This window comes from Ursus arctos, unplaced genomic scaffold, assembly GCF_023065955.2.
Source record: "Ursus arctos isolate Adak ecotype North America unplaced genomic scaffold, UrsArc2.0 scaffold_21, whole genome shotgun sequence".
Taxonomy (NCBI): Eukaryota; Metazoa; Chordata; class Mammalia; order Carnivora; family Ursidae; genus Ursus; species Ursus arctos.
Window position 1 is genome coordinate 31571495 of NW_026622886.1, and position 25557 is coordinate 31597051.

At 38.1% G+C, this 25557-nt stretch overlaps 1 protein-coding gene across 1 annotated transcript in view; it reads right to left on the reverse strand.

Moving 5' to 3' along the window:
- Positions 1-25557, reverse strand: part of SYT1 (synaptotagmin 1) — a 525260-nt gene that overhangs the window by 77744 nt on the left and 421959 nt on the right. Inside the window, exon 8 of the mRNA XM_026499974.4 lies at positions 24203-24320. Coding sequence (XP_026355759.2) covers positions 24203-24320 — 118 coding nt within the window. The remainder of the gene's footprint in view (positions 1-24202; positions 24321-25557) is intronic.

Sequence of the window (25557 nt, forward strand, 5' to 3'; positions counted from 1 at the left end):
ATTTTATTTGTCAGAGAGTGAGATTGAGACTGAATAATCAGCGTGAGCAGCAGGCAGAGGGAGAAGTGGACTCCCAGCTGAGCAGGGAAGCCCAGTGCAGAGCTTGATCCCAGGACCCTAGGATCATGACCTGAGCTGAAGGCAGATGCTTAACTGACCCACCCAGGTAGCCCAGTTAGGCTTATTCTTAAGTGCTTTGTTTTTTATGGTATTGTAAGTGGAACTGATTTTTTTTTTTTTTTCAGAAAATTTATAGTTAGCATATAGAAATGCTACTGATTTTTGTATGTTACTTTTGTATTCTGCAACTAGATTGAATTCGTTAATTAGATCTAACAGTGTTTTGGTCGAATCTTTAGGATTTTCTATATATGAAATCATGTCTTCTACAAATACAATTTTACTTCCTCTCCAATTCTGATACCTTTTATTTTTGTTCTTGCTTGATCATTCTAGCTAGGACTTCCAATGCTTTGTTGAATAAGAGTGGTTAAGAGTGGGCACACTTGTCTTGTTTCTGATCTTAGAGGAAAGGCTTTTATCCTTTTGCTACTGAATAGGATGTTAGCTGTGGCCTTGAATTATGGCCTTTATTATGTTGAATCCTGTTCCTTCTATGTCTAATATGTTTTTGTCATGAACAGATGTTGAATTTTGTCAAATGCTTTTTCTGTGTCTCTTGAGATGATCCTATGTTTTTCTTTCATTCTAGTAACGCGATGTATCAAACCGATGTCGTGCGTGTTGAACCACCCTTGAATCCCAGCATAAATCCTACTGGATCATGGTGAATGATCCTGTTAATATGCTGCTGAATTTGGTTTGCTAGTATTTTATTGAGAACTTTTACGTCTATATTCATCAGGGATATTGGCCTTTTTTTTCTTTTCTACCAGTTCATTTTCTAGTTTTGATAGTAGGATGATGCTGGCTTGTTAAATGAGTCTGGGAGTTTCCCCTCCTCTTTGTTTTGGTTTCGTTTGTTTTGTTTTTGGAAAGATTTGAGAAGGATTGCTGTTAATCAGACTAGCTTTTGATGTAGAAGTCTATGAGGCCACTAAACTAACCTCATCAATTGATTTTTTTAAAATTTATTTATTTGAGAGAGAGAGAGAGCAGAGGGAGGGGCAAAGGGAGAGGGGGAGAGAGAATCCCAAGCAGAGTCCCTGCTAATCCTGGTGCCCAATGGGGGCCCAAACCCACAACTCTGAGATCATGACTTCAGCTGAAATCAAGAGTTGAACGCTCAACCAACTGAGCCCCCCAGGCTCCCTTCATCAATTGATTAAAAATTTTTTTTCTTTACAAATTCATTTCTGTAAGTTGTATTATGTAAAGAGGCTATGTACTGCAGCTTGAGTAGGAAAAACCAAAACAATGTTTTCCAATAGACTATTTTTCTTGGGAGTGTTAAGAGTTTGTATTTATGTGTCAGATTCTATAACAACAGATGATTCTCCAAACTATGTCATACTTGCCATATTTCTGAAGGTTTCTAGACCTATCCTGAAGAAAGGCAGGTATCAGTAAACTGGGATTGGGTTGAAAGGGTTTTGTAAAGGAATTAAGCCTTTGAGCATCTTTTAGTTAGGGAAAGATTTGTAAAAGAGGAAATTTGAGTTTGATAATCTGAGGAGACAAGTATTTTTGGTATGGTGTGTAGCATAAAAAAGGAATACAAATCTAGGGTGAGGATTAAAAGTGGGGATGAGGGTAAATTCCATGGTTTATGTCCTGTGTTTTATATAGTTAAGAATTAAACAACATGAAGAATAAGTGAGGGGAGAAAAAATAAAAGTGAGAAAGACACCCTAGCCAATAGCTTTCAAATGTACTGATAAACACATAGGAATAATTCATCATGGTTTGGATGAAGAAAAAAAGTGATTTTCCAAGTTAGGTTAAAAAGTTAAATAAATTTTGGGGCACCTGGGCTCAACTCAGTCAGTTGAGCATCCGACTTCTGGTTTTGGCCCAAGTCATGATCTCAGGGGCATGACATTAGGCCCCAGGTTGGGTCAGTGTGGAGTCTGCTTGAGATTCTCTCTGCCTCCCCCCAACACTTCCCATCCCCTCCCCCAAGCTTGCTCTCTCAAATAAATCTTAAAAAAAGGTTAAATAAGTTTTAATCTTGGTTAACTACATACTAGGTATTTCCATTTGTTTTTCTAATTGGTATCATCAATTAAACATGTTCCAAAGGTAACCCATACTGTCCATTCTCCCCAAACCTGGCATATTGCAGATTTCCCCAAACCAGTGTTTAGCAACTCTGTTCTTGCCAATGCTCAGGCCAAAACCGGTGCACCCACCTTTGTCTCCCCTGCTGTCTTTCGTTGTCAGAAGCAAGTCCTATTCTTCAAAATATATCCAGAATCTGACCACTTTTCATAAATGTTCTCTGCTTCATTTTTCTCCTAAACACTTACTATCTAACACACTCTATATTTTACTCACTTATCTTGTTTAATGTTTTTCTCCCTCTCCAGAATATCAGCCTCATGAAGGAGGATTGCTTATTTTATTTGCTGCTGTATCCTTAGCCTCCAGAACTGCCCAGTACATAGTAGATGTGCTGTAACTCTTGAGTTGATGAGCAAATAAATATATCAAGAAAGGGCAAAGGGCAACAAACATTAAATTAAAATTATTAATTGATTCAACAGCTATTTTTGTGTACTTCCTATGTGCCTTCTTAAATGTTGTCTCTAACTCTTGTATATACTGTATATATTTCACTAAAATGCTAACCTGTCCTTAGGATCTTGTATAAAATAATTCCAGAATACATATCCTAGAATAATACATAATAAACATTTGAATACTTATACAATACACATATATTCATATACTATATGTTTGTGGTAATGAATGAATGAAATATATCCCCTCCTATTTGGGTGGACAAATTAGTAATTGCAAATTAAAATTAAAAAAATCCCAGGGGATCTCATCACATTTGGACAGAGTTTACTTGGAAAGAACTCTTTCAGAAATATAATTAAACCGTTTTCTCATGTACACTATCTCCTATTTAATTTTGAGGCTGGGGTGATGACAAATATGTGTTGGAACATAATTATAAGCACTCCTTAGAAAATGACAGGGCTTTTCTAAATAACAGATTTGGTATGTTGAGTAAATTGTATATCATTGTGGCATCTTGGATATTCTCAATTTATAATCAGTCTTAAAGGATTGTAGGACTCAAAGGGAGAACAGGAACTAAGTTGTTTATACAACAATGGCAATATGGCTAACATCTGAATTTTCAAAAGCAATTCTGTCATATGTAAATGAGGTTAGATTTCAGGATACAGGTATGATTTCTTGAGAACTAGAAGGATGAAAGAGATTGAAGGTAGTACTTCTTAAAATTCTTATGATTTAAATAATCCTATGAATCTTCTTAAAATTCATATGATTTAAATAGTCCTATGATTTTCTTCTATTTTATCCTATCCTTAGAATTGATAGGCTTTCTCTTTGTAGGACATTATTATGCCTACACACAATACAGAAAATGGGTAAGAGTTAAACATCTGAGAACGTAAAAAACAGGTTACATGAATCTCTCTGAAAGGAAAGATTTAAGAGTGCATCGCACAGAGGTGCTCTCTAGGCATTTATTGAAATGATTTCATGAACTTGAACAATAAACAATTTGAGCTAAAAATCAACATGGATTCTGTTGCTTTCTGGTTTGCCCTGGAAGAAGAGTCCTAGAAATCTTCTGATTAGATCATTCATATATGTACAGTTTATAATGAGATGTGATATTGGATAGTAAAACATGAAGGTCTTTTGGCAATTTACACAGGAAAGAATACAGTCATTTGTGGATCATTCATGAAATGGGCCACTTGTCATCTTATGTGTGAGATTGTTATAAAGTTAGCTTGATGAATTTCGCATTGGAAAATTTGTTTTACTTCAAGTTTAGTGCCATATAAACCAGATAGTGCCTATTTAGAGAAAGAAAATTTTTTGAGGGAAATGCATCACTGGAGGGGGGGCGGAGAAAGCCATGTACCAAAATGTAATTGTAACTCTCTCAGGAAAATAAATTTATTATGGTTATGATAGTTTTATAGAGATCATTATCATTTTTCTCTCAATGCTTTTGATCCAAGTTTTAAAGAAATGTTACAACATATTTATCTTTGTAAAATGAGAAGCAAGTATGGACACTGATGGAATGATAAAGCAGGAGAATGCTGGGCTTATCTTTTTCATTTCTTCCTTCACTACCTTTGAGTGCCTGCTCCATCAGACCGCATGCGAGGCACTTGATGTCCATTGGGGATGCTTGGTTCCCGCAAGCGTGGTTACATTACTGGTGTGACGCTGTGTGTGATTAAGGGAAGCAAAGGCAGTAATACAGAATAACAAATGCAAAGGTAGGGATTGTCTTTGGTTTTCAGATGAGGGGACTGAAATCTAGAGAGCATAAGAAACTGGCTTAAGGTCCTATGCCTGATGAGTGGCAGAATTGGGATCCTAACCCAAGTCAGACCGACTCCACAGCCAGGGCGAGAATTGTGGTTCTGGAACTGCCAACCATTCCAATAAGAGTTCACTGCTTAAAGTTCTCAGTGGCTGCTTAGCACGTCCAGAGCATAAAGTTCAATTGCCTTGATCTGGCCCTGCCTATCTCTGTGACCTCCTTGCTTGCCAGGTGCTGCTGTAACGGCGTGGCTTGCGGGTTATTTGCGTTCCCCGGTCTGTTGCACACAGCTGTGCCTTTGCTTTTAGGGTCCAGTCCTGTGGGTCCATCCTCTTGCATAATCCTTCACTCGGTTCTTTCTCCATGAAGCCTCCGTGATAACCCCAGGTGGGGTTACCTACCCTTCCTCTGACCTCCAGTAAATTCCTGTTAATCTTTATCAGGGTTCAGCAGATTACTGCCTGAAGACAAAATCTGGCTGCTGCATGTGTATGTGGGCATGAGATAAGGTTTTCAGATTTTTAAAGGTTTGGGGGGAAAAAATCAAAAGAATAATCCATGAGATGTGAAACTATATGAAATTTAAATGTCAGTGTCCACAAATAAAGTTTTATTAGAACACAGCCACATTTATTCTTTACATATTGTGTACGGCTGTTTTCATGTTACAAGGGCAGAATTCAGTAGTTGCACGAGATCTTGAGGCCTGCAAAACCTAAAGTATTTACTCTCTGCTTCTCTACAGAAAAAATTGGACTCTTACTAAATCACATAGACTATTTCTTTCTAAGTGGCTCTCCCTGACCGGGCTCTGGGCTCCTTGAAGGCAGGCCTTACATTTTATTCATCTTTGTATCTCCAGCTATGATACTCAGCAGGTAGGCATTTAATACAAATTTGGTGAACACATGCCTTCATACTTTTGTCCCTAGGACAGGTCTTCAGGTCTTATGAATAGCTATTCTGCTACCCACACAGTTTCTCCTTTTCCAGGCTAAACATCCCGCCATTCCTATTCTTTGTGTGACATTGTGAGAGCTGACAAATGTGTTTTAGTATCTCTTTACATGTGTGTTTTAAAATTGTGGTGTTATCTCGGGAATTTGTGAAGGGTGTGTCATTTACTGGAGCATACCATTTTTACATAAAAATTAGACATCACATTGGTAAACTACAATGTGCCATTCTTCTGGGTTAATGAATAATTAACTTTTTTTTAAAAGAACAAAAATTGAAACATGGGAGCACCTGGGTGGCTCAGTTGGTTAATCATCTGCCTTGGGCTCAGGTCATGATCCCAGGGTCCTGGGATTGAGCCCCCACTTCGGGCTCCCTGCTCAGTGGGGAGTCTGCTTCTCCCTCTCAGCTGTCCCCACTTGGGCTCTCTGTCTCTGCCAAATAAATAAAATCTTAAAAAAAAAAATTGAAACAACATGATATAATTTTCTGTCTGAGGTATGACAAAGGTAAATGTGGGATGACTGGCAGATTTTTTATTTTTAAACTAGAAAACTTTAGTCTTTTGTGGTCTCCAGTATGGAGTTCGATGCTCCCCCCGGGGAAGAAAATATTAGAATTTCTACTTATTTTTAGAGGAAAAAGAATAAAGACTTAGAGATTTACTAAGATTTGAGTACAGAACCCCAGTGCTACCCTTGTTTGGGCATGACTCACACACAGGATGCCAGGGTTCCCGAAGGAGGCATGGGAGCTTCACAGTGGAGGTTGGGGCACCTGAGGGACTCTCACTGGTGTATTTGCTTTGAGTGTGTTGCTATGTACTGCAGTTTATGTGAACCAAATTATACTGATATATGGATTGTATTATTTAATTGTAACCAAACTAATTCCTCATGAAATGAGCATGTCACTTAAAGTGATTCCTGGAAAACAACAACTGTGGCTTGAAAACTTGATAATGTAAATTTATTTCATGTAAGTGAAAAAGAAGACCATGACAGAGCTGGCATCTGCCTGACTTCTAGAGTGAGCTCTGTGTCAGTCATGACTTGAGGTAAAAATGATCTATTTTAGGGTAGATCTATTTTAGACTTCACTAGGGGTTAATATTTTTTTTATTTTTAAAAGATTTTATTTTTAAGTATTATCTACACCCAACGTGGGTCTCTAACTCACAACCTCAAGATCAAGAGTCATGTGCTCCACTAACGGAGCCAGCCAGGCGCCCCTAGGCTTCATTTTAAAGAACTAACCACACTATTATGCCCAAAGATTTCTGCCTTTTCCGTGGTAACTTAATAGGTAATCCTAGCATTATCAGTCATTAGAATCACACAACTTCATAGCTAGGTTGTGCTAATCAACTTGTCTATAAATATAATCTGGATATCTTTACTGTAACCTAATGTCTGAATCGGTTCAATTTGATTTGTTCTAATTCAATTCCGTTCAGTTCAGTTCATATGATAAGCCCAACATGGGGGATACAATGAAAAGTTTGCATTTTCATTTAATTTCAACCTTAAGGGGGCCTACCGTGTGTTAGGCAATGCTAGATGATGGTCTTGCAAAAACGAATGATCAGATCTCTAGCCAACAGGAATTCATAGAGAAAGAGCCAAAGGATACCTACTGTGTGTGATAAATCACGCCAAGGGATAACTTCAGCCTGCCATGGGAACACAGAAAAAGGAATAAGTAGGGTGCCTGGCAACCTGATGATTAAGGCACCCAGCCTCATGAATGAGAAAAGGCATTTCTAGGATACAATCAAAGACAGGTCAGTGATCAAGTGAAGTATGTGGACAGTACAAAGATAGCTTAGCCTCATCTTTGTTATTCTCTGTCTGGGGGAGTTTCCTGGAGAAGTACAGACTTACATTGGTTCTACACAGGTTTGTTTGTTTGCTAGCTACTTTTTGCCGAACAGAAAAAGGAAGGGCAAAGAAAAAAAAGGCAAGATGCTGTGAAGCCTTTTAGCGCATACCTTTGAGGCACAACTTCTGAAATGATTAAAAGTAAATTAAAACTGCCCAGGAACTCACTGGCTGCATATGATTGTCTTCCCACCGGGAGGCCACAGCTCACTGTTTCCTGGCCGCTCTTTTTGTATTATGTAAACGTGTAAACCCTAACCCTTTTTCTTTGTTTTTGTTTTTAAGTTGTTGAAAAGAACACCGATTGCTTCTCGGCATTATTTTTCAGCAGACATAAGAAACGCCAGAAAAAATGAATAAAGAGCAGGTTTTTTTGCTCATTAGGGCACTTGCCGTTGATCCGTGAAGTCACAGGGATTTCTTGTGTTGGCATTTGCAGGCACAGTTGGATATCGTTACTTTGTCAAAATAATCTGTAGAGGGTATTAATTGTGAGTCAACTGATCATTTTGCAGCTTAAAAGCATTTATTATCTTCTAGGGTTGAGGTTTCTCTGGTTTGGGGATTATGGCCAATTGAAATTACAGTGCACGCAGTCTAGACAGTGGAATGTAGCGGGTAGGCAGACAGGCTTAGGTAACAGACACAGCTGGAGTGAGGAGCGGAGACCTGCCATTTATTCACTGTGACCTTGAGTAAGTCACCTAACTTGTCCTAGCCTTAGTTTTCTCATTTGCATATGGGGATAATATTGGCCTCATGGGATTGGGATGAGGTTTAAACAAGACAAAAGCGTTGACTAGATTATAGCTATTTATCACCATCAGCATCATCATCAGTAGTCTTTCATCCTTTTATTTTTATTCCTTAAAAAAAAAAATAATGGCTTTTGGGGAATGACTTTGTCTTTTTGTTCTCCCCTGTACTCATCCGAGCTTCAAGCTAGACGTGATCTTTTAGAGCTTCAGTTCTCACCTAGAATGCGACCGTCTTGGGAGATGGCAGGGATTTAGCAGGTTAGCCATGCAACCACTGGAGCCAAGTAGGGCACCATCCCAACCCAGTATTTCTGCCAAGCTCGCCTCCAGCCTTTGCTTAGGTACTGAAATGGAAAGAACCCAGTATGGACCTCCATTGCTTATTCCCATCGATCCCAGTTCAGATCTCTGTAGTTAACAAGAGTAAGTTCTATTCTTCTCCCACATGTTTGCAGGCAGTTATGGTGTCCTCTAAGTTTTCTCTTTTGCAGCCTTAACAGCTCTAATTCCGTGAACAATTCCTCAGCTGACTGTATCTGCCCTCTGCACGACCCCGATTTCTCTCTGGATTTGCTTCCGAAGGCCAGTGTCTATCCTCCTAAGTGTGTTTCCAGAAATGAATGCAATATTACAACGTCTCAGGGCCGGGTAGAGAAGCTCTGTTGCTGGAGTCTCATCTTTGAAATTAATAATCTCAGTTGGTAATAAGATTTCACTGCTGTTTCACATTTCAGATGAAATCATTTTGAAACTTAAATGGCAAGTTAGGCAATGATGAGAACCACCCGTACTATAATAGTGGGACAGAAGTAAAAAGACATGTCTTTTTGCTAATCATTGACCCACTCAAGATTAAAAAAACAAAATCCTATTGCTGTAGCTTGCTTACAAGCAAATACCATATTTTAGTAGCTTTAATGACTAGTTCCTCTTACAACAATTAGGCTGAACTAATTTAGATGTAAAAAAAAAAAACAACCAAAAAAAACAAAACCCCTCAAGTGTCAGTTACAAGAATCAAACCCTATACTATAATTGTGTGTGGGCAAATTGATTTTAAAATACATAAATATGTTTTTAATATATAGATTGATAGAGTTTGGCTTGAGGAAGTATTTTTCTCTTTAGCCTTGAGCTACATTTATATAATACTTTAATTCTGTTTTGTTGACTCCTATTGCAGGATAACTTAAGATACCTTTTTTTTTTAATATAAATAAAAGGTAGCCCTGATTGTAATATGTTTGTGAAGTCTTTTCAACTTGAGGATCAGGCTGGACTGTATGTATCTCCTCGTTTTGTATTTATATCCGCTGCAGCACCCTGTGAAGCTCTGACACTTTTATCCCTGGAATCTGGAATATAGTCTTCAGGTTCATAGCTTCACAGAACAGGTTTCCTAAGCAATTGGTTTAACTAATCTTGGGTCAGGCTGGCTGGTTATTTGAGTTCAATGTTACTGATGTGGGCAACTGTGGCTTTTTTTTTTTTTTTTTTAAATAATTGCTAGAGCGGCATAGAGGAATCCTCTCTGCTGTGGGACTAAAACACAATAGGTTTTTTTTGTTTGGTTTTTTGTATTTCTCACCTGGTTCTTTGCAAGTATTTTAAATGAGCTGCTTTTTGTATCAGCAGTTGGAGCAATTCCTTTGATTTAAGATGAAGACTGTGGAGTAGATGCATAATCCAACCAGAGTTTTTCCATTTGTTAAAATGCCGGGCTGGGTACAGTCTCTGTGTATGTTTGATACAGAAAAGGAAATTTCAGCTGGAGGAAAACAAGCTGAAGAGAGTCAAAAGAGTGAAAGGATATGGGAGTTCACATGATTACTTCTCTTGTTTTTGGTGTTGGTATTATTTGTGAATCACGATTTGAGAATTTGTAGGGTAAGAGAAAGTTGGAATCTTGACCATTCAATTAAGCAGCAACAGTGGGCAATGAACACGGACTCCTATTGTATCCAAGTAGGTATTCATTAGCTGGGGCACCATTATTTGGAAAGACCAGCGGGGGTTGCTTTGGGATCAGGCCCTGCCACTTCTAGTCAAATTAACATAGCAACAGTGGGTTATGTCTTATGTGTTTCATTTTAGAAAGAGGGAGGGTTCGTCCAACAACCAGGCATTAACTTGATAATTAGGATGACTAAGGCTCTGTTCTTCCTCTTTCTTCCTATTTGTTGACCCAATTAGCTGTGTTTGTCTCAGGCCTGTTATAAAGAACCATTTAGAAGACAACTCTGGTACCTTAGAAAATTCGAAGAAACAACTTAAGGAGTTGAAATTGGTAGAAATATACTACTTGAGAAATATACTGCTGGTCTTATTTCTTATAAAACAAGCTGGGTCTCGTGGCCAAATAACAGAAAGGAGAAGTAGAGTTTGCCGGTTAGCCTTAGGATGTTCTCCTAAGATAAGTAAGTCTAAGTAGAGGGCTGCCATCCAAATGCTGGAGACACAGCCTTAAAAACATGGAACATGTATATTAGCCATACAGGAACATATTTTCTAAAAGCCAGGATATGGTGAGAAAAATAGATAACCCAGAACTGTCTTCTGCTTAGAAAAAATCAACATTGATACAGAGCTGTCAATTCAGTTTCCACCTGACATTACTTCATCTGCTTAGGCAACAACATGGCTGTCCTTGATGCCCCAGTTGTATAGATGAACAGACAGGATTAGAAAGGTTAAGGGCTTCGGATCCAGGTTTTCCAATGCTAGTAGCTGTTCCCTGTCTGCTGCGTCCTGCTGTCTCACAGGAGAGGGTCTGTTTATGGCTGACTTGCAACTCCACTGGAGGCCAAGCAGGCAAGGACAGATGCTGGCATTTTCAGATAGGTATTTATTATTAGGCTTTGCCCTGTAATAACGGTTAAATCATGCCTTAGGCATGCCTTTTGGCAAGGTCAGGGCACGTATAAAGCATTTTTATAAAGTTAAATTCCTGTTGGGAGGCTTTCAAGGTTTTTATATTTTAATGAAGTTATTAAAATGAAAGTTCAGACTTGCATAATTCATAAGCATTCACTGCCTCTTTTAAAATCTCTGCCACTAAACTATTTTTTAAACATTTTAGTGGAATTCTTATATAAAACATGAACATAACTTTCAGTTAAGATTAAAATAGATTTCTAATTATAGTAAACGAAAGCTTCACTGTAATATAATAAGCTCTTTAGGCTAGTTTCACTTATAATGTTTTCACTGCATGCAAAGAAGGTACTATAAAATTCAAGAGTATTTTTTTAGAGTATTTTCGAAATATACGCTTTAAATCTGCAACTTTTAATATGCGCAGTTTTCAAATGTTTAAGTAGTTTTATAGTGTAGAAATTGAGCAATTCTCTTAAATGTTGGTTTTGACTTTTGTAAATGTATACATTTTTACTTTCACTTTTAGTGACTGAGATACTTGTAAATTGGTATCAAAATAATACCACTGGATTGAGTGTTCTAATGGATTCAAACTCCTGCAAAGATAGCTGATGAAAATCTGAAAATCTACAAGCTAATGACCTGACTTATTTTTTGTACTCTTTGCAATCAATCGAGGTTGTCTTTTTAAGCAACACATTTTTAGGTTTTGAACTGAGGGTAATTACATCTTACTTTAAAATCCTTTCTTATTTAGAGGCATGATGAGACTGTATAAAAATGTAATATTTTAGCTTTTGGCAAAAGGAGCCGGTAGTGGTAGAAGCAGTAGCAAGAAAATTTCAGGAACATTTAAAAAATGGGAAATTTCTCCCATTTTCTCCCCTGTTGTTGATGTGTAGGCCCTCTTTGTATTACAGGGATATTGAGGCCTTATCTGCTTTCTTCCAAAAAGAACGTTGTTACTTGTCTTACCTTCATTTATGACATTTGATATTAACTTGGGAGGAATTGGCATCATTAGTATATTATATTCCTATCCAGGAGCACATTATTCTTCTATTTAAAGTTTTTCAAGTCCTTTGAAGTTAAGTAATTTTCCTCCTATTATAAGGGGATTGCTAAGTATATCAGGATCCAGCCAAACAAAGGGATGCAAAGCAGCTAGAAGAAGTAATGGTACGTTTCTGCGTACCGATCCCGGAGGACCTCTGTTCTGTATTGTTAAGTGAAAAAATATTACAGAGTGTTCGATGGGATCCCATGCACGTATATTTATGTGAGCGTAATTTATATAAAGCAGAAAAGGAAATCTGCATAAGAAATTTCAAATTGTTGAGGCAATGAACTATCTTTGAATGGGAAGGGATTAGAAGGACTGGTTGGTCCTTTACCTCACATATTAAAGTAGTAGGATTATGGGTTATTTTAACTTCTTAAGCTTGCTTTCTTTCTTTCTTTCTTTCTTTCTTTCTTTCTCTCTCTCTCTCTCTCTCTCTCTTTGAGAGAGTTAGAGAACAAGTGTGGGGGGGCAGAGAGAGAGTTAGAGAACAAGTGTGGGGGGGGGGGGGCAGAGAGAGAGGGAGAAGCAGACTCCTCACCAGGAGCTGGGAGTCCGGGCTCTCTATCCCAGGACCCCAGGATCATGACCCAAGCTGAAGGCAGACGTTTAACCAACTGAGCCACCCAGGCGTTCCTCTTAAGTTTCCCTGTAATTTTAAAACTAAAAATCTAAGAAAATATTGTAATAGTACTATCTGTGAAAGCGTTTGTTTCCTTAGTTAGGATATGACAGTTATTATGAACAAATGGCAGCTATGATATTGGTAGATAACTACGAAATCTCAGTTCCCTGTGTATACGTATTCTGCAAATATATTGTTACTAAACACGCATTCAGATCTTTTTGGTTCATGGGGGACAATTACATTGTCATGTTGTTTGCTGATGTCAGTTTGAAATCTATGCATTTATGTCAGTCAACTGGGTTGCTTTAGTTTTGGGTAACAGCAGTTACTGAGGATATTTGTATTTTGAAGTAAAAAACTTAATTTCCTAAATAGTTAAAATCATTTATTTATAGAAGAAAAAATTATAAGAAGCCCCTTAGTTTTCCAGGGATCACTAAGAATGATGTATAACAAAAGTTAGATCGTTAGCAATTAAAAAAGGCAACCAGTGGCTATGGTCTCTTGACTCCGTTTGTAAGGAGTCAGTCTATAAAGCAATGAACAAGTAAGGTGATGACTCATTGCCTCATCTGTTCATGCTGGGCAAAAGATGGGACTAGTGGACCATTTTTGTCTTCACTGGAAAATGTCTTTATGACTGTCATTGAGGAATGACTACAGTAATGTGTACATTTCTGGGTCACTCTTCCTTTATCCCCTGAAGATAGTCTGTTTCATTGTGGGGTTTTTTTGTTTTGTTTTTGTTTTAACTGAAGAGAATGAGGGAATGAAGGAAGAAAAATCTGAAAATGACAGCAGAGATAATTTCAACAGTTACATTTTGTTTATTTGGATTTTATTTCTTATTTCTATTATATGACCACTATGTAATGCCAAGAGAATTTCATTAAGTAAAAACAATTAAGTCAGATCAGTTAGAAGATTAAGACAGAATAACCAGATTGGTAGAATTCGCAAGTTCCTAACTGGTTGTTTAGGCAGAGGACACTGAGGTCTGTTCGCCTAACATGAGTGCTAGGGCCTCTGAGAAGGCAAACGTTAAATAGAAGCCATGTCTGCTCTCCAAGTAGCTCATGGTACAGCAGGTGGCAAGACTGTGGAGGCCAATAGGGTGATCAATTTATAGTGGAGAACAGGAACATGAGATTAAGGGATTATGTACAAATAGTATATTATAGTCACTTCCACTTCCAAAAGAATCAAGTACAATTTTTTTTTTAAAGATTGTTTTTGAGGTTTACTTCTTTGAGCATTGTTGCCATTGTTTAAGACTTCATAGTATTTTCCATTTTTGTCACCTGTTGTAGGCCTAAATGGAATCCTGTAGCCCCATATAAGAGAAAAACAGCATAGATATTCGCTATATATATATATATATATTTTAAAGATTTTATTTATTTATTTGACAGAGATAGAGACAGCCAGCGAGAGAGGGAACACAAGCAGGGGGAGTGGGAGAGGAAGAAGCAGGCTCATAGCAGAGGAGCCTGATGTGGGACTCGATCCCATAACACTGGGATCACGCCCTGAGCCGAAGGCAGACGCTCAACCGCCGTGCCACCCAGGCGCCCCAGATATTCGCTATATATTTTTAATAGCTTATTCGAAAAACTCTATCAAATCTCTTGAGGCTCACCAAATGTAGTTTTAAAAACAGGAATATTTTGGGGCTTTAATCCTGGGAAAACAATTACCTTTTGAAAATCTAACCTTCCCTATTCCTTTCTTGTATAGTCAATGGACACCAGAGGATAAAATGGTCAATTCAAGGAGGCAAATACAGTCATTCTGGGTTGGATTACTGAGATAAGCAGCTGTGGGGATTTTTTTCTGATGGTTACCCATGGAAAGGCATGGGAGTCCTATAAGACAACACAAAATAAAGATTTAGAGATATCCCCTTTTAAGCCTATAACTCAAAACAGGTTTATACATATATCAACTTATTCCTCTCCTAGAGTAACAAGTTTTTACTACCTAACTGCAAAGAAAATTTGACAAAGAATTTTTGAGTAGAAAGGTGCCTTTGAGGTCATTCTGAATGGCCCTCCTTTCATGTATTTTCTTTCAAACATCAAGGTCACTTGCTAATTCTAGTATTGCAGGATGGGGTAACAGGTGGGTATTACCTTAGCTCTACCTGTCATGATTTTCAGACTTTAATCATATGTCTGCTCAGCTTTCCTTTCCCAGACTACAAAGTCCCAATCTTCTAAGCCTGTCCTCACACACAGCCCCTTCATCCCTGTTTTAGCCACTTCCTCTGGCAGTTGGTCACCTAACACCATCCATATTTTTCCTGAGGTAGGCCACCATAACTACGCATATTGCACACATGGGTGAACTTTAGTCTGGGACAAAGGGCATTTTTTCCCCCCTCTTGTATTTATAATAAGTCATGACAATGTCAAGCCTGTTTGGCTGTAGCCATGTACTTGGTGAATGTCTTCAGTAGATGGTTCTATGTGGCTTTTTTCTTGTTTTATTACTGACCCTATTATCTTCCACTAATATGATTTTTATTTTTTTTTCTTTTACTGTATTATTTCTAAGCTTGCCCATACTGAAGCTCATCTACCATATTTTGGCTTACTCAGTTTAGCAAGATCTTTTTCATTTATCCTCTGAGCTTGGATTTCAATGACCAGAAACATTTCTGTTACCTTGAATATTGAGAGTTTCTTGTCTTTTTTTTCTTTCCTTTCTTTACTTTTTCTTTTCTTTTCTTTCTTTCTTTTTTTTTAGATTTTATTTATTTGACAGAGAGAGAGAGAGAGAGAACACACAAACAGGGAGAAGCAGGTTCCCTGCTGAGTAGGGAGCCCAATATGGGGCTTGATCCCCGAACCCTGGGATTGTGACCTGAACTGAAGGCAGATGCTTAACTGAATGAGCCACCCAGGCACCTCTAAAATTGAGAGTTTCAAGGTGACTGGTAAAAATGTCTTAGTACAAACCTCTTTGGAACTTACTTTTCCGCTTCTCTCTCTGTGGACTTTTCTTGTTAACATTTTTCAGCTGAGCTCTATTTTCCTGGTAAGTTGTCAATCGCAATTCTAATTTCTTCGGGGTTATTTAAAAGTGATTTTTGACTTACAGAGCTCCATAGCACTTGACAAAGGGTAGTAAGCTTTTATAAAATCATATTGCCCCATTCTCTCAGTAATATTACACATTGTCTTCCAGAAGCAAGCCTTGATAAAATTGAGTAGTAGGCAAAAATTTTTTAGTCTTTCTCTACCACCTAATAGGCACTCAAATCCCTTAGACTTTCTTCCATAATGTCTTAGTAACAGCCCTACACCTCTACCAGTGACATAGTTGAAACTACACTGTTTTGTATTTCATCTACTGTAGTGTGCAAAGACTCAATCACTAAAATAACATATGAATCTGTACACAAGAAAGAAATGGAGATTGTCCTTTCAGCCCAAAAATCTATTAATATTTGTTGTCTGATCTTAGGGACTCATTGATCCTGTCTTTGCTGTCCAAGTAACCAAAAACTAATTAGTCAACCAACTAATTTATATGAGTGGTTTCCATTATGGAATTTAGTTTGGGTTTCAAGGAATTATTGGAATTGGGTAGAATTTTTGGCCATCCCTCAAAGTGTAGCACGTAGTCAGCCCTATGTTCTCCAAGTTGAACTGGTGAGAAAGGATAAGAACTGAAGACTGTTTGGGTTGACATCCTAACCATGCCAAAAATTCTTTGACCTGGGAAAGTTATTTACCTCTCCAGTTCCATCAATAAAATAACATTAAAAATAGTGTCTACCTCCTAGTGTTGTAATGGGAATTAAATCAGTTAAGTGATAGAGGGTGTTTAGAACAGTGTCCAGCTCACATTGTGCTATGCAAGTGTCTTCTGTTACTTCTACTTGTGTATCCAGGGATGGGCATACTGCCTGGCACAGAGCAGGCACTGAAATGGTATTTGTTGAATGACTGGAGATGTACCTGGGGCTAAAGGACTTATTTAGACGTTTTGTGTTAACTGTTCTGAACTAACACATAACTAACTCATTTCATCAAAACCACTGTTAATCCTTCAGACATAGCATCTCTGTCCATTCTGTGGTAACTGTGCTTGGGTCTCAACTTGCATTAAACTTTGATTTAACCCTTTTTAATAACTCAATTTCTAAAATGATCCAGTTTAAAGATATGTTATTTTTTTTCTTTTTAGATCAATTTGTTCACATTTTAGGGATTCAGATTATTTTATCAATATTATAACTAAACATTTTGAAGTGTCACGGAATTTTATAGTGTAATAGTCAAGCCTAAAATTACGATGAAGACTTCTGACATCACAGCCAACTTATTATGCATATTCCTGTCCTGTTAGCTCAAGATGCTAATTTATTTGCATATTATTGCTTGACCCTGATATCATGGCCAATTAATTTGTATATCCCTATCTAATCGGCTCAAATAAGTTTTTGCCACTTTATTTGTTGGCTCAGCTCCCAGCCTAGTGGCTTTTAGCTCAAATCACTTAAGTTCGGAATGGTTTTCTTTGTCGTGCTTTTGGCACTGATGGAAGGACAGATAAGAGTGGCAGTCATGAGTGTATAAAGGAACAATCTGCTTTTGTCTTTAAGTAGGAGAGACTGAAGAAGACAAAATTTAGACATGTGGACAAGGTGTTTCTCAAGAAAGAGGATACTGGGCTGACAAAATAAATAGAACTTCTTATTTAGGGAAATTCCATTATATAAGGCAAAGGATGTATTCTACATCACTGGCCAGAAAAAAGTTCTAACTTGGAATTTGGCTGATCTGGACCTCAGTTAAAATTCTGATGTAACATTTAAGCTTCTAAGTAGAGTTTTTTTAAATTTTTTTTTTCTTGTGATACAGATGACATATCACTTAAGTTTAAGGTATACAATATGTTGATTTGATACATTTATATACTGCAGTATGATTTCCTCCCTGGCTTCAGCTAACACTCTATATACTTTATAGAAAGTACTGTTTTCAAATTTAAGATGCATAAGAATAACATGGGAGACTTTTAAAATACAATTTCCAGGTTCCCACCCCCTTTATATTCAGTTATAGCTTGGTCTGAGGTAGTCCCTGAAATCTTACATTTTAACATGTGCAATGGGGTGATTCTCATGTTGGTAGGATACCCTATCTTTATGTGATGAGATATTCTATCTACCTACTACCCGTGCCTAAAAGAATGATCTGCCTCTTCTCATTCATGGTTTCTATGTGGAGTCCAGTGGTTCCCTGAGGTTGGGTGGCTTTTTCCTAGGTGACTTCAAATGTTTAAATTGGCTCTATTTTCCAAATTTCATTTCTAGAACAGTAGAAATGAGCAGACATATCTATGAACAACTTAAAAATTGTATCTTAACAGTGCATATATATGTATGTATGGAGAGCTGAGTGGGTTAGGCAGGGTAGATCTTACTGGCTTAGGTCTCAGTTGGCTCAACCACATCCTGGCAGTCCACGACATAGGGATGGTGACTCTCTTTCCACCACGAGTCCCCTCTTCTTCATCTCCCTTAAGTTTTGCTCCCCTTTGTGAATTTCATTGCCCTTTCTTTTGGGGGACATCGATTTTCGATTTTTGTGTGTGTGTGTGTGGATCTCTCCTACAGCCCTACCCTTTGCTTTGCACAGTGTAAATTCCATAGTGCTAAGACAGGACTGGGGTGACCAGGAGGAAGACTAGGGGTGGGGCCTGGGGTGGAAAGTGAAAAGAAGAAAGATGATGAGGTAGAACACTTTCAACTACATTTCCTCCAGCCATCCCTCAGGATGTCTGACCTCATCTCATCTCCTGGCCACCTCTCTAGCTCCTTGACTTTCAGGAGACTGCTGGAATAGGTGTTTATGATTTCAGTCCTGAATCTGTATTTTCCCAGCACCTTCTTGATGTGCTTTTTTGTTCTCCATAATTTAGGTGACTACAACACATATCAAAGAGGCAGGGTAGACAAATTTCTTACTCTTGTCTACTTGCCATGGTTCCTGGCTATAAAAATGCTTAGAAAAATTTCTGAAGGACTGTGTTCCAGCTGCAGGGAAAGAGGGGAAATGGAATGGTCTTTGAGGCATTCTGCATTGGGAATCCAAATCTGGGCTTTAGTCTCAGCTATACCATCTACAAGCTACTGACTTTGAATGTCAGTAACATCAAAAGCAACTTCCAGTATTGAACACCTTCTGTGTGTCAGGTGTGAAGCACGATGATTTATGTACATTATTTAATGCCTCTAAGCTTCAATTTCCTGAGAATATTACATTCAGAAATTACCTCACAGTTCTATCAAGAGAACAACATGAAAAAACCAAGTTAGAAAAGGATTTCTAAACTAGAAAGTGTTCTAGAACTATGTTATAATGACTTAAGAGTTGAAACGTTTCAACCTAAATCTGAAAAGAAAATTTTTAACATAAATGAAATTTAAAAGCTTCTACTCCCTTCCATTTTGCTCATTCAAAAGTTTGGTTATCTTTTCTTCAAACAGCTCTATCCTTAGGTTGGAAGACCTGAAAAATTTTAATTTGTGCTATAAAGCCCAAATGAACTTAGTCTTGAACTTTCTCATTAAAGCTGTACTTAGAAGTCTTAAATTCTGGTATGACAGCCCCCCTCCAAACACACACACACACACACACACACACACACACACACACTCACTCACTCTCAGTCGCTCACTCACTCACATGCATCCACTGAAAATAAACAAAAAACCAAACAGACAAGCAAACAAAAAAGTGAGGAAAGTAGCTGTAACATAAACAGGAACAAGAAATTCAGTTAGGAACAAGATATTTACTCCTTGTGAGTAACTTGAAAGTCTGCACAGGTATAGGTTTGAATGTTAAAAAATAAACCACTCAAAAATACAAGACCTACAACCTCACACCTTTGAGAATCTTCAACTTTTCTAATTCCTTCAATTTCTTAGACTTCTATGCTGCAGACTGAATGTTAGCATTCCCCTAAAATTCCTATGTTGAAACCAAATCCCAGTGTGATGGTGTTTGGAGGTGGGAGCCTTGGGAGGTGATTAGGTTGTGAGGGTGGAGCCTGCATGAATGGTATTAGTGTCCTTACAAAAGAGTCTCCAGAAAGCTCCCCTGCTTCCTCTGCCCTGTGAAGACCCAAAAATAAGAGAGCCACCTATAAAACCAGGAAGCAGTTTCTTACCAGACACTGAACCTGCTGGTGCCTTGATCTTGGACTACGAGAAATAAATTTCCATTGAAGACATCCAGTTTACGATTGTGTTGTTACAGCAGCTTAACTGGACTAAGACACTGTTCATATTCTTCCTCAGTTTTCACAAAAAGATAACATTTATTTGAAGAGAAATTTACTCCAAACACACAGGTGTATAAAAGGTTGTGAGGATACTGAGAAGTGGTTACTAGGCAGAAGGCTTGATTTCCCATCCCTCCCTTTCCAATTACAGGGCAAAAAACCCCCGACTCATTTTCTACTTTACCAACTTACTCCTGAAGGACAGTATTGAAGCCTGCAAGATTCAAGATTTACATACAAATAGCTTGATTCAGAAACTCTAGATGTTGCTCATAAATACTTGAGAATGGAATAGTAAGCATGTAAGTGCAAAGGTCTACTGTAGACCTGTGAATGGGCCAGTCAAGTTTGTCCCTATAAGAAGGGTTGGAATTTGCGTGATTTGCTATATGGGTAGATGAGAGAGGCAAAGTCTTGATGCAGTGTATTTTGAATTTACACAGTAGAAAAGAAACCCTTCAAAAGAGCAGTAAGAAAAATTATTTAAAGTTTTTCCATTTTTTCGCCCAATATTTCTTGTTTAATTCAATACCTTGTCTTAATTCACTGTTTGGCCTGTGTAAAACATAGGTCTACTGATCTCATTTTTGCCTTAACTGACCAGCCAATCCTATAAAACAAACGTTTCTTTTTTTCCCATTCAAATAAGCCTTGGTTGAACTGTTTATTGGTTGCTTTCACATTTTCCATATTTAGCCCAAGATTTCATAAAGTAACAGAAATAATTACAAGAATATTTAGTGAGCACTTAGTGTGCCAGATCCTGTGCTTTATTTCTCACGGCACCTTTATTAAAAAAAAAAAAAATCCTCTTATTACTCCCACTTTATAGATAATGCAACTAAGGCTCAGAAAACGAAATCACTTGTCCAGTGTCGAATTGCCAGTAGTGGTAGAGTGGGATTCAAACCCTAGTAAAACAACAGACTTTGGTTCCAATTAACCCAATTAACTAGTCATTTCCAGCAAACGTAGTTAAACATTTGAATTACCTGGGATGATCTCATTATATAATTTTGGTCTCCTCAGACATAGGTCAAATTACTTTGAGATAGAACAAGTGCTTCGAGTTATTTTAATGGTAAGTAGGTTAAACAAATTTGAAATGCAAGACTTGTTTTTCCAGGCCATAGCTCCTTTGTAAATAATTCCTTATTCATTCAGCAGCTATGTTCAGTGCTACCAGTCAAGGCATTGTGGGAGATAGAAATACAGAGCGGAGTCTAGTGAGAGAGAAGCGTGATGTTTGAAGGGTGTAAACAAACGGCTGTTGGCATTTAAAAAAGGGAAAGTTGTGTCTTATTGTGATGGATCAGAAGAGACTTCATGAATTCCCTCCACCTCAAATTTTCTTTCTCCCAGACATCCCATGGTTCATTTCTCACTTCTTCCAGGTTGTTGCTCAAATGTTACCTACTTCCCAGGCTTTCTCTGACCACCCCACTTAAAACCACTCCCCAGTGTTTCTTATCCTACTTCCCTGCTTTGCTTTTTCCATAGTGCTTATCACCCGTTGGCATACTACATGCTTATTTATTGGCTCCCTGTCTTCCCAAATTAAAATGTAAGCTGTACAAAGGCAGGGCCTTTTGGCTGTTTTGTCCACTGATGTAAATCTAGTGTAAGAACAGTGCTTAACACACAGTAGGGAAACACTATATATTTGTTCAACAGATGGAGAAAATAAGACTTAAGCTTGGCCTGAAGAATGGAAAACCTTTAGCTGGGCATTGTTGGAAGGAAGAATTCCAAGTGAAGGAAATGATTTAAGCAAAGAATGGAGGCAGCAAATTACACAGTCTGTTTGAAGAACTGTGTGCTGGTCAATTTGGTTAAAATATAGAAATGCAATGGGATGTAGTCTGGAGGGATCTATGTTATGTAGACCTGAGTGATTGACTTAATTTCAGAGGCAGATGGAGCCCTTGAGATTAGGAGTCTTGATCTATCCTTATTTAATATTTAAGAATTAAAATCATTCCAGATAATTCAAATGTAGGGGAGACCCAGGGTGTGTGGATCCTGAAGCTAATAGAATTTTAGACCCTGGTGAAACAACCCACTTTGATTCAATTAACTAGCCATTTTAGCAAATGTAGCTTGACATCTGAAAAAAACATAAAGGAGAAAAAAATACGTAGAAAATGATGATTACTAAATTAGATGTGACCTCTGGCCTTGCCCCTTTTATGTCACAATGCTGAGTTAGCGCAGTGAGTGGTAGGAGTCCTCCCAGCAGCCCTGCCTTCCCCTGGTAGCTACCAGTAACCCAATTACACATGGAAGTGATTAAAAGCTACGTAAGTATATTCTGCCAGACCCAACTTCCCTTAACTAAATCTCAAAAATGCCGGTAGCTACTCAGATGCTGCTGATCAAGAAGAGATGGATGACGGCAGTAAAGTCGGAGACTCACTGTGACTGACAAATTGTGGCTGAAATATCAGTGATCATGGAAACTCATTTCTAGGACCTTGGAAAAAGACAACAAATGAGGGACCCTGAAGTTTCATTGGCTTCATGGTCAAGCTGCCTCTGGAACTCTGTTAGAGGGAATACGATGAATGGGAAGGAAGATTAGAGGAGTACTGGACACAGGTGATGAGATGCTGGTTGGCATGGGAGTGTGGAGAGGAGCATATGAGGCAGGATACAAAGACACCATGACCATTGAACCAAAGGTGTCTGAAGTCTTACCTCAGGATACTAAGTAGTATCTGGGAGTGAACTGTTCTTAAAGCTGAAAACTTCTCTGTACATTAAGTGCTCTTTTGTTTAAGGTTTGAATACCCTACATTTATTAGATTACCAGTGTTCAAATGATCACATCTTTGGCGAGTGAGAGTGTCTTTGGGGTGGCTTCCGAGTCTTTTGACATGACCTTTGTATTCTTTGGTAGCTTCCTTGCTTTCTGGTTAGATGAGATGTTCTAGGCTTGTATACTTTCTGTGCCATACCTGGAACCTACCCTTTCTCCCATAGGTGCCAGGTTCTTCTAGTGAAAAACTGAGTTTAGCCATATCTCGTGCTAGGGATGCTCAATGCCACTGAGTCAGTCTTTGTTTCTAGGTCTTATCAGTGGATAGAATTTTTTAAAAAGTATGTGTTTATATATGTGCATGTGTGTGTGTGTGTATATATATGTGTGTGTGTGTGGGTGTGTGTATATATATACACACACATGTATTTTGCATCTTACACATGTTAGATTTTTTTTTTTTTTACATTTCTAGAGGAAACTGCTCATTGCTTTAAATTTGTTCTATCATTCTTTAAGCAATGGAAGCAGTAAGCTTTTAAATGGGGTCTTTGTGAGATGAATTAGTGCAGCTTTCCCAGGCAACTTATTTATAAATGAGAAATAAACTTACATACCAGAATTTGGTTGACAAATTAGTAGTTCAGTAAGTGGAAACTCAGCTTTAGCGTTTTTGAGCCGTTATGCTTTAGAATATAAAATGACCTTGCTGCATTAGGGTGACCTTTTTGAAGATTGCAATATTTTTATTAGAGAAAGCACTAATATGTTGGTTCTAATTCCACAGCCACAAACAATGACACTACAGTCTATTTATGATGACCTTGTGGTATATAAAAGCTTTAATAATGTACTATAAAATTGAAAATATAATTACCCAGAAGAGAAAATTTTAAAAAATCCGATTCAATTGTAGAAATCCTTCAGTTGACTTTGCTTTTGAGCAAGAGTATACTTTAAAAAAAGAAGGCAACTAGGTTTGGGTTGTATAGAACTTAAAATCTAAAAGTCTCCTCCATTCCCAACATAAACTGTAGACATAAATGCATTACCTTGGGGATTCACCCCCCAACAGATTTTGTTTACTTACATTTGAAATGCCGCACCTTTTAATAAAACAGTGTTACTAAAACCTGTTAGGCTATGCAATACCTAATAAAGAACTCTCAGTTAAAACACTGTTTTCATGTCATGGGTAAATTTTGGTTAAAAAAAAACAACACACAAAATGGTCATAGGTATTGTCTTTTACGAGAGAAGCAAAAGGAAAAAAAATTAGCTTTCAGTATGTAGAACTAATGATTGCTGCTCTGGCTATGAAACAGGAAAAGAGATTTCGTCTTTTATGCCAATTCCAATAAACTGAGAGTGGCTTCTGGAGCACTGTGTTGGGATGGATTTTGAGACTGCTTCCAGTCTCCGTGGGAAGGAAGCTGTGATCAATAAGGAATGGGGAGTCGCAGCATGTGTGCAATGCATTTGGTATCCATGATGAAACGGCATTTTAAAAAACCCAATAAACATCACAGTCTTACCAGATAAGCCGCCCACGTCCATCTTCTTCAGGTTCTTTGCCTCCAGAATGACAACGGTCAGCTTGCCAGCAGTCGGCACGTAACGAAGGGAGAAGCAAATATCACCCAATTTCTCTTGCTGTGAAAACCAATAAGAGAGAAGTAACTTTTCGAATAAAGGTGAAGATAGTTTGTACACATACACTGCAAATTCCTCAGGAGGAGGATTAGGACAATTAGAATGTGAAAGCTCTTAGGTTCATTGGCGTTTACCCAGTGGTCTTTCATTCACTGAGGTATGAAGAGTGATTGTAACCCATTCCAGTTTTAAATAGCTCATCTATACTTTATCATTCATCAAAATATATCCATAATTCAACAGTTCAGGAAATGAGACCGAGATGACTTTTTTAGAAACTCTACTCTGAATAGCACTGCAACGCTTTTGGCAAAATTTCATAACTTTATTAGATAGCTTTGAAAAGAGCCTAACTCTCCTTTAGTAGAATCAACCTACCTAAATTTTTGTCTTTTTACATTTCAAATAGGATAATGTCTAATACTTTAGATTTTTGGGGAAAGGACTTGTATTTGCATTAGACTGAATTTTTTAAGATTTAGCTCTTGTATTTTATTTATTTTTAAGGAAGCTCTGAACCCAATGTGGGTCTTGAACTCACAACCCAGAGATCAAGAGTTGCATGCTCTACCAACTGAGCCAGCTGGGTGCCCCTGGAATGAATTGTTAATGAAAAATTCTGAATTCCTTGTAGCCGAAAGGCAACAAGTAGACGTTTTTGCCATTTCAATTTTACTCCTTTCAAGTGAGATCCAAGTTTCCCCCCTTATTCCAATATTTGTACAAATCCAAGCAGCAGGTTGCAAAATTTCAGAATTGGGACTTCAGAATTGGGGCCAGTTACATGCTGGTTTGGTTGTTGATTAATTGATTTAGGACATTTCCAAATAGGATTGCAATGTGTTTTTCGTATGTCGTGGATGAGGCGGGGACCTGAAGTTCACGTGCAGCAAGAAGAGGCAGGATACGCATCTCAGGGAGGCTGCGAAGCCACCCTCAGAGGGACATCCCTGGCAGAACTTTGGGCTTCTGCCAGCCCCTCCTGAAGATGGCTTCTATTTGGCCACAGCTGAAGTAAGGCTTACATCTGAGGCTTGCTTTGTAAGTGCGTGTGGTTACTTTAGAGTCTTAGACTGGGGGGCTCATGTCAGTATGAGTTGTGGGAAAGCAAGTAGTTTCTTTTCCTCTATGAAGTCTTTCACTGAACTTCTGTGATTAGATGGAGATGCACTCCTCTTCTTTGGGTCTTGTTCTAGCATGTGAAGGTTTTATCCACTCTTGTCACTTACACAGGAGA